Raw genomic sequence first — 17,383 nt, 5'->3', positions numbered from 1 at the left:
AAGCTTAAAACAGAAATCATGTCTATACAAATGCGTTATTAAAGAATCATAACACATGCTAACACAAATGAAGATCAGTACACACTAATGCATGATAACCAGTCAAGATTCAACAATCAAAGGCAGAGAGAAAAAAAATAAAAAATAAACAAAAGGCTAATATGCAAAAAAAGAGAAAAAAGATTCAACACTGATATGAGGAAGTATTTTTATAGAAGCTCTATCATCAGCCAATTGTTAATAGTAAGGCCATTCCCTGGAATTTTTTTGACACTTTATAATTGATCACACAAATATTAAATACCTTAGTATGATAAAAGATAACACAACAAGAATGCTGGAATATATACTTGTAACATATAACTTAAATGTAACAAGTGCTCCTACAAATTGGTAAGAAATCTAACCTATAGAAAAAGAGCTCCATCCTGTGTTCAAAAATGTTAACCACATCACTATTGTAGCAAAACAATGGAAATAATCTAAATAACCAGCAATATGGAGATGATTTAATGAACTGATATACCCCGTAAGTGTACAATGAAATACACGAGGGCCTCAATATTGATTTAACTTGGGTAAAGTAGAAAGGGAGGAGAAGATGAAGATAAAAAAGATGGCAGTGACATGAAATATAAGGCACAGATAAGTGGAAATGGAGAATACACAAGTCTATATTACTGAATATATATAAAAGCTGTGATGCACTAAACAAGGACTAAAATGTGACATAAATTTATAAAAACAATATTCTAATTTAGGATTGTGAGAAATTTATCTTAGATTTCTATTACTTTAATATAGTGTGTACACCAAATACTATAAAAACGAAAATAAGGAATACAGAGTAATGAGAAAAAAGTGTTTCTTTGCAAAATTGTAACATCAAAGATCCTAGAATGATTTGTGTCTTACTTAATAGAGTAATAATTCTGTGCCCAGAGCCATTAAAAAAAATAGAAAAATATTAGTATATGCTTACCTGCTATACAACTGTCATCGGATATTGGTACATCCAGATAAATAAATCCTTTGTTATATAAACCTATAGAAGCAAAAGCACCTTCTTTTAGATGGAATACTAAACATTTTAAAAAAAAACACCTGATTCCTAATTTTCTGTAGTAAAGATTCATACAACTGAATGCCATGTGAAAAAGTAAAATAGGAGAATTATAGCTTTCAAATCTCAGCTTCCCTCATATGCACAGAACTAAAAATTTTTCTATGATCCATCTGTATAAATTTCTAGTGGATGTGACTAATTATAGCCACAGTGGAAAACAATGGACTATGGTCGCATTTCACACAATAAGGAAATATTACTATTTAGGAAATATTACTATTTTTATCTAATTAATAAGTAATTGCTATTAACTGTTGAAGCCTTAAAACACGTTTTTATGTTGACAAAAGACCATTTCTACTAACCACTTACTATGTACTACATTGTAATCTAGTGATCCAGAGAGCTGAGGGCCTGCATCGATGATCTTATCAATAGCGCATTTCTCAGGCAAAGTGCATATCTAAGAAAAGCAAAATATTTTCAATTAAGTTCTGTCCAAATTAACTAGTCCATGTCTCCTCAAATCTATTCATGTTTAAACCAATGATTAGATGCTGTTTGTTGAATGAACATTTTTTTTTCATTTACCACTTCAGAACTCTAACAAAAAAGGTATGCACATAACCATCAATTAAGGTGCCAAAAGATGCTACCAACAGAACTCAGAAAACAAAGTAACTATAAATAACAATATTTGCTGGTAAGCAATCAATGTTCACTAATTTACTCACCTTCTTTGAATTAGCTTGACAACTCTGTTAGGAAATACTTATACTGAAACAAAATTCTAAGCCTTCCACTCATTTGACTTATCTGTCCTCTGGGGTAAAATGAAATGCAAACAAACAAAAAATCCATGTGCTCACTTACATTTCTTCAGCCACACAGAGCTATGACCGACCTGGTCTCTAGGGCCCTTGTCCGTCACCCCACCCCTTCCCTGTACAACATCTCTTCTAAAATCCGTAAGGCTCATATCAAATGTGGTCTGACCACTGACAACACCATTTCCCTTCATCTTGATACTATCCCCCTATCAAAGCACCTACCACTTCACACAGTAATTAGCACAGTAATTAAGAACACAGGCTCCATAGCAAACTGCCTGGGTTAAAATCCTGAACCTTTATTACCCCTATTAGAGGCCTGGTGCACGAAATTCGTGCACAGGAGTGGGGTTGGGATCAGGCCTAAACCGGCAGTCCGACATCCCTCTCATATCTAGGACCGCTGCCTCCTAACTACTCGCCTGACTGCCTGATCACCCCTAACAGCCCGACCCTCACCAGACTGATCGCTCCTTACTGCCCCACCCCGCCGCCGGCCTGGTCGCCCAACTTCCCCCCTCTGCCGGCCTGGTTGCCCCTCACTGCCCCCCTGCCGGCCTGGTCGCCCCACACAGCCTGCTGTTTGGTCGTTTGGTCACTCTCACTGCCCCCCCGCCAGCCTGGTTGCCCCACGCAGCCTGCTGTTCAGTCGTTTGGTCGTCCCTCACTAACCCCCCTGCAGTCATTTGGTCATCCCTCACTAACTCACTAACCTCCTTGCCGACCTTGTCGCCCCACGCAGCCTGCTGTTCGGTCATTACTGTGAGGGCGTCCTGAGAAATTTGCATATTACACTTTTGTTAGTATAGATGACTTGAGCCATCTCTTCAATTCTCTGTTCACATTCCTCATATGTGATATGGGGTACAAATCACACATACCTCTGGGGTTGTTATGAGCAACAAATTAGACAACAAAAAAGCACTGGAATAGTGCCAGGCACATCGAAGCACAGAGCAAGTGCTCAAAAGTGTTAGCCAATAAGACTGTTGGTAGCTGCAGCATCACATCAATCTACCTGGAACTGCTATCTAATTAAAATTCCCATACTGCACACGAATCAAGTCAAGTCCCCCTCGTTATTAAAGTGTATCCTGGGAACCTGCCAATATTCTAGTCTAATAAGGTCATTTAAATTTTTTATTTTCTTCAAGAAAACAAAAGTGTTACTTTTTCAAAAATTAGAGAAGTACAATGAAAAATAGTTTTAAAAATAAAAATAACTTATAAGACAACTACCTTTATGTCGTCTTCTGTGATATATCCAGCCTGCACCACCCACCACGCCTCTATGGCAATTTCTACCGGCTTTACTGGGAGAAGATCACGAGCTGTTTTCCTTCTGAAAAATTTCTGCAATAGTACAATTTGCAATTGGTCTAAGTTTACTACTTTCTTTTTTATCAATCCTATATGAAGACTGTTTCTAACATGCTAATAACTTTTTAAATTCTCATTTCTAAAATCTGTTATTCTAGATACACTGAATGCAGAAGATAATTTCAAATTATGTTAAAATAAATTACTTAAAAAGACTAATCATTAAATGTGGATCTAAATCCAGACTAAAATGAAGCTCAGGAAGTGAAAATGCATTTGGAAAAGTGTACTCACTTCACCCACTAAGTGAACCCTGGGAGTAGAATGAGCAAGAAAAAAGACCAGCAGAACAAAATTAATTTTAAAAAATAGCCCAGCCGGTGTGGGTCAGTGGTTTAGTGTCAACCTATGAACTGGGAGGTCACAGTTTGATTCTCTGGTCAGGGCACATGTCCGGGTTGTGGGCAGGAGGCAGCTGATCAATGCTTCTCTCTCATCACTGATGTTTCTCTCTCTCTCTCTCTCTCTCTCTCTCTCTCTCTCTATCTATCTATCTATCTCTCCCTCCCTCGCTTCCTCTCTGAAATCAGTAAGAATATTTAAAAAAATAAAAATAAAAAAATAAACTGTATGTTCTATGCCTTCAATTGTTTTACTTAAATAATCATTTAAGTGATAGCCTAGAGCTGTGGTCGGCAAACCGCGGCTCGCGAGCCACATGCGGCTCTTTGGCCCCTTGAGTGTGGCTCTTCCACAAAATACCATGGCCTGGGCGAGTCTATTTTGAAGAAGTGGTGTTAGAAGAAGTTTAAGTTTAAAAAATTTGGCTCTCAAAAGAAATTTCAATCGTTGTACTGTTGATATTTGGCTCTGTTGACTAATGAGTTTGCCGACCACTGGCCTAGAGAATACTAAGTTTTTGTACCGTCTGTATGAAGCATACTTTACTTGATCAGAGAAATTACAATTCATTATTTCTAACACTTAAAAAATTAATCAGACTGTGATCAGGAGGACAAGAAATGAGAAAGCAAGGGAAATGACTAACTTACTTTTGACGATCTACACTGATTCATCAGATCAATGTACTGGTTTCTTCCTATGCCAAGAAGCCTTAGACCTGGAAGGAAGAGCCTGTCTTTTAAACACTTTCAATACACCTTGACATGTCAGGACACTCAGTCTTTTAGGGAAAAAACCCTTGGCTTTTGTTCATCTTTTACTTATTGGTTGGCAATATCAAATTAAAAGGAATTCTTCAAACAGAATATAAAAGAAAATGAAACTGAGAGAAATGAATTCAAGTAAACACTATTGACAATACTAAATGAGAACATTTTTTAAAAGCAGAAGTCCTCCCAATTTCAGGAAGTCAAAGTGTACTTCTCAGCAAAACTTTCTTCTTATACAACAGAACTATGTCCCATTTCAAATATTATACACTTCATTAAAATAAGCATCATAAAACACCAGCAAATTGCTAGTTATAATTGTGTATCATGCTGTAAAAACATCATATACAAGTTTTCTCTCCTCATCTGATACACAACACAGACCAAGTATTGAAAAGAACTTCATTCTCTAGAAATATATAGACTAGTTCCATTTTTCTGATTTTAACACTCCAAAATATTCTTCTTAGACATTTAGACTAAATCTTACACTTGACTTGTATCAACAATGATGCTTGCTGTTCTCATCTTTCAAGTGTTTCAGGTTAAAAACACACATTACGATACTGACACAATAGCATGCATACACAAGGACACACTAAACAATACCACCTTCAGCATGATTAAATACTTACAGTCAGCAGCAGTAAAATTGGGCAGGGAATCATAACTTTTCTCACTGTTCATAATATCCTTTAAAGAAAAAAAAAATTTTTAATGCAAAATGTCCATAGATAAAAATATGTGTCTAAACACGTAGTTCTATAGCAAAAAGAGGAACAATAACTATTACATGAAGCACCGAGATCAGAGTTTGGCAACCTAAAGCATGTAAGTGCCACACAGTGGCACTTAACACCTGGTCTCCCCACCTAATAACTGAAGATCAGGCTTTCAGGTCCGGGTTCCTCACAGCACTCTCTATGAATCCCACACAGTTGCCATGTAACTTCTGCCCTGTGGAAGCTAAGCGAGAAATACCTCTAGGAGAGCTCAGGATTCCAACCTCTCTACACTTCATACCTTACCCTAGACTCTTACCCTGAGAAAAGGCCACGCAATGTGTCACAGCTCCATCAACACACATCTAAGACATGTACTACCAGCAAAGTGTTTGACCACACAGTCATCTCTGCTCCTAGAAGTTCCAATCAGCTGTAGAGTTAAACCGAGGATCCAGCTTCTTCCAACTCCCATCTGCTTTTTAAACCAACTGTTTACTGTGGAGATAACACCCATTTTCAACCCAAAAGCTATACCCAATGGTGTAAGAACAGAAATCAGCAGCAAGCACATGGACATAACTGAAAGCTGGTAAGTGGGACAAAACTTCCCTCTATATCTCCCCCAAACCTGTGGACAACACCAGAAATACAGTCAGAGAAGCAACAACGATTCTACTCACTGATTAGCAGCCACCTCCATTATGCCACTCTGGTTCTCAGGAAAGGGACTGACAGAAACCTAGGCTGTCAGGCCTCAAGCTTTACTTTGTATTTCCTCCAAAAGAAGGACACAGGAGACAGGGGACTGTAGAAGTGCCCATGAGTAAGGAGCGTACGGACATAAGCAGAGGGAGCAAACCTCACTATTACTACAGGTGCCCAACTCCTTCAGTTCTAGGCTTCTCTCTGTTCTTAAAGTGGCGAATGAGCACAAAATAGCAGCACTCAAATATAATCAAGCAGCAAATGAATACTAGATAAATGCTGCCGGTCTTTACAAAAAGCTCAGTTTTAAAAAAGTATATAACTGGTATTTACAGTTATTCAACAGAGGCCTAAAAACTGCCTTTGGAAAAAGGCTAACAGTTTAAATCTTCAGCTAATAATCTGAAGTTAATAATTACAAAAAGATTGGCAGTCTGACACATGTATTATATAACACTAGATCTATATCATCATTTATTGTTGCTATAGTTAATAAACAGCTAAATACATTAAGTTTCTCTGAGCTTAATGTTTAATCTGTCACCCACATTTTTAACCTTAGTCATGCATTAAATGAAATAAATGTTACACAAACTCTGCTAACATAAATAGCTGATTAATGTAATCTATCTATATATATATATAAAAGACTAATATGCAAAGTGTCCCCACAGGAGTTCGACGGGGAGTTCTATAGCTCGGTATGATGTCCGCTGACCACCAGGGGGCAGCGCGGAACAAAGGAAGGCCCTGGCCGGCAGCTGGAGAAAGGAGGACCCAGCCAACAGCCAGAAGGAAGGTCCTGGCCAGCAGCCGAAGGCCCTGATCAGCCCTAATTGCCAGCCAAGCCTAGGGATCCTACACATGCCCAAATTTCAGGCACCGGGCCTCTGGTAAAAGCATAAAAAAGAACAGCCCTAGCTGGTTTGGCTCAGTGGATAGAGTGTCGGCTTGCAGACTGAAGAGTCTCGGGTTCAATTCCAGTCAAGAGCACATGCCAGGGTTGTGGGCTCGGTACCCAGGGGGGTGTGCAGGAGGCAGCCAATCAATGATTCTCTCTCATCATTGATGTTTCTATCTCTCTCTCCCTCTTCCTTCCTCTCTGAATCTATCTATCTATATATATATATATATATATATATATATATATATATATATATATGTATTTTTTTTAAAAGAACAAATAAAAATAGGTACTGTGAAAATATTGATAATGACAACTACAGTGGAACCTCGATTCTTGAACTTAATTAGTTCTGGAAGGCTGTTCGAGATACAATTTGTTCAAAAACCGAATCATTTTTTCCCATTAGAAATGTAAATTAAATTTATTTATTCCAGACTCCCAGATGATTCCACTGTAACCTTGCTAGTATACACTACATGTCTAATGTACTGTTTAATTTATAAACAAACACTTTCTTAAAGTTATCAAACCAACCCCTACTGGCCTTAAACAAATCACTTTCAGCACTCTTTCCAGGGGCATCTCTCAGGAGGTCAGTACGCCGCATGTCTCTTGCTGTCACTGGCTAACTGCTTTTTATTTATCTGAATCAGCAACAGTTTCTCTACCTCTTCAATTGCATGTGATCATTGTTTCTTTCACACCATTAGCAACATTAGCACTCTTAATGGTCTGTTTATGTTTTAAAATTGTGCTAATTGTCCATTTAGCTAGCAACAAAAAACACAAAAATATTCACAGCACAATTTCGTGAGATATTGGTGGTAAACTGACTCATATTGGCATTCTCTCCTTTGTTTGTGGCCTGAGAGATGCTGTTTGTCACGCTGATACATCATGAAAGGTTTGTCACATCCAAAACCAAAGTTTGTTCAATTGAGACATTTTTTCTGTGAACAACTTGGTCACAACTTGGCCAAGAACTGAATTGTTTGAGATGGGGGACTTTGGAGACCTGAGGTTTGACTGTACTTGTACAAGTGTGGCTAAAACAGTTAACTTGTAACCATCAGATCTTTTTACACTATAAACTCAGAAAAAACGTCTAATGTCGCAAGAGCTGCAAAGCTAGTCATCTGCAAAGTGTGTCTGACATGTGGTCCCATCCCATTCCTAATGGTTCAGGTACACAGTAAACTCACCTCCATAATCCCAGTATAATATGAAAATGGTGTTATCCTCAGGCCCTTTACCATAATATCTGATAAATGGTAAGGGTACAGCATAAGATGGTCTCGACTGTACTTTAGTAGTTCCTCATAGTATCTGCGTTCATCTTTCTTGACATGTTTAACTGAGGAAATGAAGGAAATTCTTTAGTTTTTTCACATGTCTTATACTTACATATAATTACAAATGCAATGAGAAATACTTTACAAATCAATATTAATTAAAAAGAAAAGTATATGAATTGGAAGAAAATAAATAAAATAAACTAAGTTGGAACAAAGAAACATTATACCACAAGAAATATATAAGTACTATGCATAATACATGTAAATAAAATGTATAATAGAACAGATAGAGAAATACCAAATCAAAAAGTAAAGAAAGTAAGCATGGAACGTCTCCCAAAAAAGGTATAAAACATAATCTATAATCTATCCAAACCCTTACTATGCCACTTTACAAGATAGCCAAACTGAATGGTAGTTTGCTATAAAATGAAGTCTATTTTTATAAATTATTTGTTGGTTTTTGTGATTTAAATGTAAAAAGACATCTGACTTCCATGGAATAAGTTTAAAAAGAAAACCTCTCTCTGAAATACTGTATTTAAAATAAGAAGAGCACCTGGAAGGGAAGACTAGCAGGACAATAGATTAAACTAATCAAAGTAACCTGACAAATAAAAACATGAATCTAACTGTGTTTAAAAAGTATTCCAATTATTATAGAAAGAGTTTTCATTGAAGTTATATTATTTGGAAAATTTACAGAGACAAAAACAAACTCAAAGTAAAAAATTATTAAGAACTAATATACTTCTTTTCTGGCATGTTTTCTTACCTAAGGTAAAAAGAGGGCATTTGAATCAAGACTAATATTCTAGAGGTCAAACAAATTGACTAACAATACTCTAAAAAATAAGTTTCATCAGATTTAGGAAGAAAAATCTACTTGTTAATGCAAATTGTTAGGTGAGATGGGTCAGTATAGTTTCTTAAAGTCTGCACATGGAATAATTTCAGTACTATAAAATATGTATTGAAAATATAGGATAGATTTATGAAATGATAATTCAGCAACAGTCAATTCCATCTCAATGTAAAAATATCTCTACTTACCTAAGTTATTTCTATATCGTAACTGATTGCGGATGCTGTACAGGACAACCTGCTTTTCATATTCCCTCTGTGAATTTCCAAGACTCTAAAAAAAATTTCAAATAGATTTAAAATAGCTTCTAAACTATAGTACTTTTTCCCCATAAGATTTCAAAACAATGTCCCCTAACTTTATCCTGGAATTAAACTTTCCAGAACAGAATAGAAAAGACTTTCTTAAATATTATACTACTGTACTAAATTTCTGCTATGGTTTTAGAGCAAACTTTCAATGTGTTTATTTCCAGTCTGCTATTCTAAAAGGACTTACTGAAATTATCTGAAGTATTTAACATAAAAGAGCAGTTTGAGAGCATAATTTCACTTAACAAAGCACTAAGTTCTACTTACAAAGATTTCCTTACCTGACTGTCCCCAATTTAGCACCGTTGGGTGAATGGATGGATGGTTTCTTGCACCTACATTTATTTAAATTTAAGAATGGCAACTGACAACAGACCCTTGTCTAATAGTTATTTTTAGCTGAGGGATATATCTATTAAGATTTCTGGAGAATGTACTTTCAAATGTACCTCTAAATTTAAGATCACTTCTTTAAAACATCATCTCCTTATGATCTCATTAGAAAATATTTAGACACTTTTAGAATTCCAATATATTGGAATGATCAAAAAACTCTTTCCAGCTGTGCACTTAGTGTTTTAGGCTCAAAGTTGGGTTCTCATGAAAGCAAAGAATATGTTTGCCTGATTATAATCAAATTATATTCAATGTGTAACCATAAACTTAATTTAATATGTGACTGCTATACCTCTTCTAATTACTAGGTATAATCCTTCCGATGTGCTATAAAATAAAATTAGACATCTTAGGAAACTAGCAACAGAAAGATCAGAGGGTTCAGTTATTATACTTCCTACTCACAGGTTTTTAAAAGCCCAGGTAAATGTTCATACACATACTTTCACTTAAGGCAATCTTCATAAAACAGATGAAACTCACATCTAATAAACTGGCAAATAATTGGAACCATTCGTGGATAGTATCTTAAGAAAAAAGAGGTGATGTGAGAAAACTAAAAATCTTTCTTCCTGCAACTAGATTATTTATCACAGCTTAAACCACAACTCACACTACTGTCGGAATGTATGTGCTAATAATGTAACTCCAGAAGAAAAAGTGTAACTCAAGCCACTCATACAAAATATAAGGGTCCATTATTTATAAGCTAATTAGAAAGTGCAGTATCTATTAAACATCTAAGTCTCTGCACTAGGCATTAATGACTGGTCCTGATCAATTCACGTGTGTGCACACACCTACCTGAGAACTACATTAACAGTTGATATTACTCTTCACTACCCACTACATAAAATATAACTGCTTTGTTCACAAAGATTCCTTGGCTTCTCTCCTACTCCTACCCCAAATTTCCCATCATTCACATTTTAAAATACTGTTGCCACTGCAGGAGGCAACTAAAGAAAGCTCGTTTTACTCTCAGACAGCGCTGACCCTGCAGAAATACTGGCCAGCTCTAACAAATGGAGTTGGGTTGCATGTAAAAGGACCCTAACAGATGAAGGGGCAACAGAGGCACTGGCCATAAAACACCCACCATCAGATGTTCCTACAAACCCCAACCTCAATGTGCAACTCAAAAAAAAATACAATTTTTTTTAATTGACCCTTTTGGGATTATACAGAACCTCATCATAAGATTTAAAATAAAATAACTATGAATTGTTTTGATCAATGAATACAAGATACTGGTAAACTACTTTTAAAATCCTGAAATAATGGCCCTATCCACAACTTTTTATGTTTTTTTTCAAGTCTAGTATGACCCATAACCCATAAAAATATTTCATTTCATCCATATAAAAACAACAGTTTTGAAACAATAGTTTGAAATAAACAATTTTTTAACAATCTGAATCCCTTTCCCCCAGCTTTCAGAACCGGAAAATGAGTCATTTCCAAATTAAACTTATCAGAAGTTGCTGGAAACTTTATCAAAGTACTTAGTATCTCTCTAATGCCAAATCCAAAACCTTTCCACAAGGAATACCCCCCACTTTTAAATTGCCTGAGCTTTAATTTAGCTCCTGGGGAAAGATCTCAGGCTAATGCCATCATTCATTCACTCCAAAAATATTTACTAAAACCTAAATACGCGATAGGTGCTAAAAATACCAAAGCAAAACAAGTAACGAAAGGAGAAAACGCACTATAGTGGGCTAAGTGCTATCGAAGTGTAGAAATACAGTGCTGTGGTAACTTATCTGAGGGTCAACTGATCCAGATTTAGGTCAGCGACCCTTCCTGGAGGAGTTAGTATCTGAGATTCACAAAGAAGCTACAAGTAAGTCTACAGGAGACGGGTAGTGAGAGAATTGGGGTTGTGTTTTAGAAAGCTCACTCCAGTGTAGTGTGAAGAATGGATGGGAGGGTCCCATTATGAGGGCAAGACACAGCGATGGAAAGCTGATGCAGCCATCCTGGTGGAGCCTGGCTAGGGAAACAGTGCAAAGACCACCGGTTTACCAGTGCAGGTGGGATTCGCAATGCCTTCTCCAAGTGGAACTTATCCTAAGCTTAACAGCTATTCTCTTAAGTGCTCTTACCAAAAAAGTTTTTAAATTTGTACCTAATCTTAAGTGTTCTGAAATTACTTTCAATAGTCATGCCTAAGGTTTAGAAATGTTTTACCAATGCTAATTAAGGCCAGTTAGTCATGTTGGACATAATCTTCCGTTATGCTACATTTATGTTTGTGAAAGGAAGAGTAGAGAGGAAAAATGGAAACAAAAGGAAAGGATTGTTGGTTCTTCCCACGGTCTTCAGATAAGCCACAAAGCCCTGAAGAACAAGTGTCCACCAAAGCCTTCATTCACACTTAACAGGAGAAACGTATTCCTTCAGATGGAGACGTTTCTTTTTCCAGGTCAAGCTAAGTACTACATGGGCAGCCACTGACAACCAAGACTTCTGCGTTCCTTAAATTTATCCTTCCACTTTTCTGCTTTCTTGAAATCTTGAAGTGAAAGTATTTTCTCGGCCACACGATGCATGGCCAAACCTTAAATTATTCATTTCCTAGAACTAAGTCTCCAAGCTGGGAGAGGAGGCAGAGTAATAATCCTTACACAATCACCACCACTCTCCCAAATTTTCCAATACCACTGCCCAGCGCCAATGGAAACAGAACTTCACCTCAACCCAGTGGAAGGTCAATCTATGATCGGAGAAACAGTGGCTCATCTGTAGCATGTACCACACTACCTTCATATGATTTTACACCACCTGCCATGTTATATGTTTATTCATCTACGATCTTTTTTTTACTAAAATGTAAGCTCCATGAAGCAGGGTCTGTCTTCAACGAGGCATAGCACGCAGTAGGTGTTCAATAAATACATTAAACAACCGAGTAAAAATTAACCTCAAGCATTTGAGATTTAACTCTCAAAACCTCTTTTGTTGAAACGTCTCTTATAAACCCATCTTGTCATGAGGATAAAGTCAAACAAAAAAAGTACAAAGTCCCTTCAAAATCTGGCTCTGATTGCTTTTTCAGCCTCACCTGCTACCAACCCCACGCACACCGAAAACCCCAGATCCGTATCTACGCCTCCAAAACCCGTAATATTAGGTCGCTTGCTTCTCTCCAAACACGCTTTCACTCGTCTGAGCCTTTTGAAATGACTTGCCCTCTCCCTGGAAAATCTTTATTCCCGCTTTCACTCGTCCTTTAAGGCCCAGTTTAAATGCCTCCGGTACACATCCTCCCGACACTCCCTGGACAATGCCTTTCTTCCTTCTCTGTGAATGAATATATATATATGAATATATATGTGAATATATATATATATATATATATATATATATATATATATATGATCTCAACACAGGTAGGTCAGAGTTGCTGTCACCTGTAACGTATTCCTTGCTTTCCCGTCCCTTTCCCGCGCCCTGAAGTTCTGGAGGTCAGTGTTTTAAATCTGTTTCGCGGGCGCCTAGCCCAATGCCTGGGTAAGTGGAGGCTCCAAGCAAAAGCGCCAGGCGAGTCCAGAGTGCGATCCCATCCCATACCTTTCAGCCTCGGCCCCAGCCTGCCTCGGTGGCCCCCGAGCCGTCCCCTCCTCATCCCTGGGCCGCGGGTCGGGTTTCCCCAGACCCCGGCGGGGGGGACGGGCGGGAGTCCGTAGCCGAAAGCAACCAGCCCTGGCCCCGCGGGCGCAGCGAGCAGGTGACGGCGCGGCGGGGCCCGGCCCCAGATTGCAGCAGTACCTGCCTCACGTTGGCCGGCAACTTGCTCCAGGGGTAGTTGTGTCGGATGTGGAACTCCACGTCTATGTTCATGGTGCCCCGAGCCCTGGCCGGCGGGGGCGCCCCGGCCCGCGGCTGGAACGACGCCTCCCGCCTCCCGCCTCCCGCCTCCCGCCTCCCGCCGTCGGCCTGTCCAGGGAGCCCGCGGGAGGCCCGCGCTCACACTGCCGACGGCCCGCACAGACCCATGGCCAGGGCTCCCGACGGCTCGGCGCGGCCCGGGCCAAGGGGCACGGGAGCAGCGGGGACGGGCACAGGGAAACCTTGGCAGCTTCAAGTTTCTTCCTAGTTTCGCCCGCCGGAAATGGCTTTGGGTGTGCGTCACTTCCGCCCGCTGGAGCGAGGCCGAAGGGGGCGGGGCTCCAGGCTGGCCTCAGGCCCCGCCCTCTGCACTCCGGGGCGGGGCTACGAGGTGATGTCCAGAGGTACCCGGGTACCTGTCCCCCTGCCCACGCCCTTTGTCTCCCGCAGTCACTCTCTGGATGAATCAAAATAGGCGCTTGGGTTTGCATTGCCATTGTTGGATGACCCACTTGCCCCAAAATGCGAACCCAGGTGGCCCAAGAGCCAGCGATTACAGGAGCGACTTGAGAAGGGGCCATGCTGGTTTCAAATAGTGCAAGAGCAGTGAGCCCTCAGAGGCCTTCTCCACAGCCAGCCCCAGACCTGTACCTCTGGGCACCACCACCTTGTAGAGTTTCTAAGTCAGAGCTTTCCCCACAATTGAGTGAGAAGCTGGGAAGTAGCAGAGCAAAGGTCAGGTGACCTTTCATCCCTCCCAGGTAGTAGCTGAATCTTGTGGAAGAGAAACTTTGGGATCTGCTTCAAACAAAGATCCAAATTCTTACAATGTAGAGAGATTCAGGGAGCTGAGAACTTAAACAAGCTGGTGCTGATAAGTGATGGAGGCACAAAGGGAACCCAGATGATAAAGACCCTTGCAGGCAGTCTCTTGGTTACTGCTTTCTTCTGCTCTCTCCATACACATGCCTCCAGAGTCACTTGTTAAAGGCAGAAATCCAGCCTATCTTAGTTTCATTTCTAGAGAGATGCTTGGGAACAATTTCTTCCAGAATTTGTTACACTGGCTTAGCAAACCCATTGTTACTGGGAACAACTAGAGAAAAGCTCAGTATTTTTCAGTTTTAAACAATGTTGTTGTTTTTTATACATGGACACTTGTATGCTCAGGAATTTTTATAAGTTACTTAGCCCACATCTCAGCAGCTGACCAGTCTGATTCATAGCAAGAACCCCACTGTGTTTGATGAGTTGAAACAAATGTAGTCCACACTCCCCTTGCATAGGTGTATTGGTCTGAGGTTATCCTATCTAATAAAAGGCTAATATGCAAATAGACCGAATGGCAGAACAACCAAACAACCAGTCACTGTGACGTGCGCTGACCACCAGGGGGCACACGCGGAACATCGCGGGTGTTGGCAGCAGGCCACAGAGCAGGGGATATGGTGGGCATCGGCTGCGGTGGGATGATGGAGCAGGTGAGTGGGGGGGGGGACGCCAGACCAAGGTGGGGCGCCAGTCGCTGTCATCGGGCAAGCCTCTGGTGGTTACTGAAAATTCTTTGCTCCCACGCACTGTGGTCCCACCCGCCTCTCGCACCTGCTGCCAGCATTGGCCCCAATTGCTTCATGCTGTCAGCGGGTGAGAGCGGGGTCAGCTCATGGGAGCGGCAGTGTTGGGAGTGGGGTTGCCAGCAGACAGGGGACTAAGGGCCGTGGAGGGAGAGGCTGGGCAGGAGCACGGAGGATGGGCCAAGACTCACCCCTGTGCCCACGACAGCCTCAAGGCCCACAGTTCCTTTCAAGGTGCACAAATTTGTGCACTGGGCCCCTAGTCCAGTGGTCAGCAAACCACATGCAGCTCTTTGGCCCCTTGAGTGTTACAACGCCACTTCTTCAAAATAGACTCTCCCAGGCAGAAAACCGACTTCTGCGCATGGGCCATGAAGTTTCAATCGCATTGTATGTGCACGCCCACGTGTGGTATTTTGTGGAAGAGCCACACTCAAGGGGCCAAAGAGCTGCATGTGGCTCACGAGCCGCGGTTTGCCGATCACGGCCCTAGTCCAACCATAAGAGCCCACAACGAAGTGCTTTGAATGTTTACAGACCTTCGTCATCATAGCTAAAGTTAAAAGAACTCTGAACATGAGACATTTATCCAACAAGTATTGATTACCTGTCTGCTATGTATAAAGCCCTTGACTTACAATAGATTGTGTTCCTCACCACCTGAGAAAGGAATCGCGCTATTCCTATTCCGATTTAACAGAGGAAGAAATAAGCTTGGCAGGGCGGCCTGACTTGCTGGCGAGATCACACGGGTGGTAGTGACGGAGCCAAACCGAAACCCAAAGCTGCCTGATGCCAGAGCCGTCCTTTTAACTCCTCGAGTCAGGCTCTCGCTGAACTGCCCTGCCTCTTGTTCCAATTCGGACAATGTTCACTTAAAGTCAACAACACAAACCTCCCTCAAAGATCACGTTTAATACTTCTAAGCATAGAACCCATATTCCTCCAAAGTCTAACTTTGATTTAATGCAATGTAAGTAACAACAAAAATTAAAGTCAACATCATTTTTAAACCCCTATTAAACAACGATTTTTAGCTAATTATAACAATTAAGCAGACAAACGCCTGTTACATTCACCTTTTTTATCAACAAATATTGTAGTGTGGACACATCAAGAACTACAAAAGTAGATGGGACATGGTGGAGATAAACTCCCGCGGAAGCCATAAGACAGACCTTTGAAAAGTGGGCCAGGAACAGAAAAGATCCTGACTTCGTAGTTAGAATAGAAAGAATGAAAATAGAAAGACTCTAACTTAGTAAGTAGCCGAGAGAGGCAGAATTTGAAGGAGGAAATGGTAATGGGTCAAAGCTAGGTGTGGGAATAATCCAAATGACAAGCCCCTCGGAGTAGAATCTGGTGACAGAGTTTGACTTATGGAAACCAGGGTGCTCATTAAAGTACTGATCTGCCTCATTTCCCCCAAGGTGACCTGTCTTTGAGAGCTTGGAAAACAAAGCAGTTCAGAGGGACAACAGGTCAACCTACAGGGTTCAGGACGGGACTGCTCCCTCAAACAGCAGGAAGCACAAACAACTGCTCGTTGGTAAACAATAATGACTATCCTTTTAGGTCCCGGACTCAGGCCCCGGCTATTTCTGCTTCATTAGCCCTTTCCTTTTCAAATTCCAGAGGGGTCAGAAACTGCAGAGTGTGAGAAGCCCTTTCCCAGAAGCTGCCATGCAAATGAGCCTTGTGGCTGAACCCTGTGTTCAAAACTTCAAGGGCAATGAGATTCAATCTTATCTGACTTTACCAACGCAGACTAAGGAAAATTACCCAAATGGCTTGGGCAGGCTGCCCTTCGGACAGACTACAGAACTGTTTCATTCCTGAAATTCCAACAAAAATAGTGAGCAGAAACAACCTGAATATAAGGAACTTTCTGGTGATCTAATTTCACAGACTCCAGAATATTGCTTTGTGTGTCATATAGAATAACGACCCCCCCCCCCCCCCCCCGCCAAGATGTCCATGTCTCAATGCCTATACACTGAGACTATGTTCCAACACATGGCAAAGGGAACGTTTCAGATGTGATTAAGTTAAGGATTTTAAGATGGGGAGATTATCCTAGATTATCTGAGTGGGTTCAATGTAACACTGGGTCCTTATAAAAGGGAGGCTGGGGGGCCAGAGTCAGAGATGGAGATGTGACAATGATGCAGAGGTCAGAGTGACTTTGGGCCACAAGGCAACGTATGTGGGCAGTTTCTTGGAGCTGGAAAAAGAAAGAGATTTGCCCCCAGAGCCTCACAAAGGATCACGGCTCTGCCAACTCATTTTGGATTTCTGATCTCCAGAATTCTAAGGTAAGAAATTTGGGTCATTTTAAGTCACTAGGTTTGCAGCACTTTGTTACAGCAGTCATAGGAAATTA

The 17,383-nt window shown here is 40.6% G+C and overlaps 2 protein-coding genes across 3 annotated transcripts in view; one reads left to right on the top strand and one right to left on the bottom strand.

Annotated features, from left to right (window-relative positions):
* FAM91A1 (family with sequence similarity 91 member A1) overlaps window positions 1-13,562 on the bottom strand; it is a 45,070-nt gene extending 31,508 nt beyond the window's left edge. The window contains exons 1-8 of one of the 2 annotated variants that reach the window (XM_080647272.1): window positions 13,367-13,562; window positions 9,074-9,158; window positions 7,928-8,079; window positions 5,024-5,081; window positions 4,269-4,336; window positions 3,136-3,249; window positions 1,439-1,529; window positions 983-1,045 (exon numbers count right to left, since the gene is read on the bottom strand). In XM_080647272.1, the coding sequence (XP_080503398.1) occupies window positions 983-1,045; window positions 1,439-1,529; window positions 3,136-3,249; window positions 4,269-4,336; window positions 5,024-5,081; window positions 7,928-8,079; window positions 9,074-9,158; window positions 13,367-13,438 (703 nt within the window). In that variant the 5' untranslated portion in view covers window positions 13,439-13,562. The remainder of the gene's footprint in view (window positions 1-982; window positions 1,046-1,438; window positions 1,530-3,135; window positions 3,250-4,268; window positions 4,337-5,023; window positions 5,082-7,927; window positions 8,080-9,073; window positions 9,159-13,366) is intronic. The other variant, XM_080647273.1, reaches the window with a different exon arrangement.
* A 3,582-nt stretch (window positions 13,563-17,144) lies between these two features.
* Window positions 17,145-17,383, top strand: part of ANXA13 (annexin A13) — a 57,889-nt gene continuing 57,650 nt past the window's right edge. Inside the window, exon 1 of the mRNA XM_080646656.1 lies at window positions 17,145-17,315. Within this exon, the coding sequence (XP_080502782.1) occupies window positions 17,205-17,315 (111 nt within the window). The 5' untranslated portion in view covers window positions 17,145-17,204. The remainder of the gene's footprint in view (window positions 17,316-17,383) is intronic.

This window comes from Plecotus auritus (assembly GCF_963455305.1).
Source record: "Plecotus auritus genome assembly, chromosome: 11".
NCBI classification, from domain to species: Eukaryota; Metazoa; Chordata; class Mammalia; order Chiroptera; family Vespertilionidae; genus Plecotus; species Plecotus auritus.
This window is presented reverse-complemented; position numbering and strand designations above follow the sequence as displayed.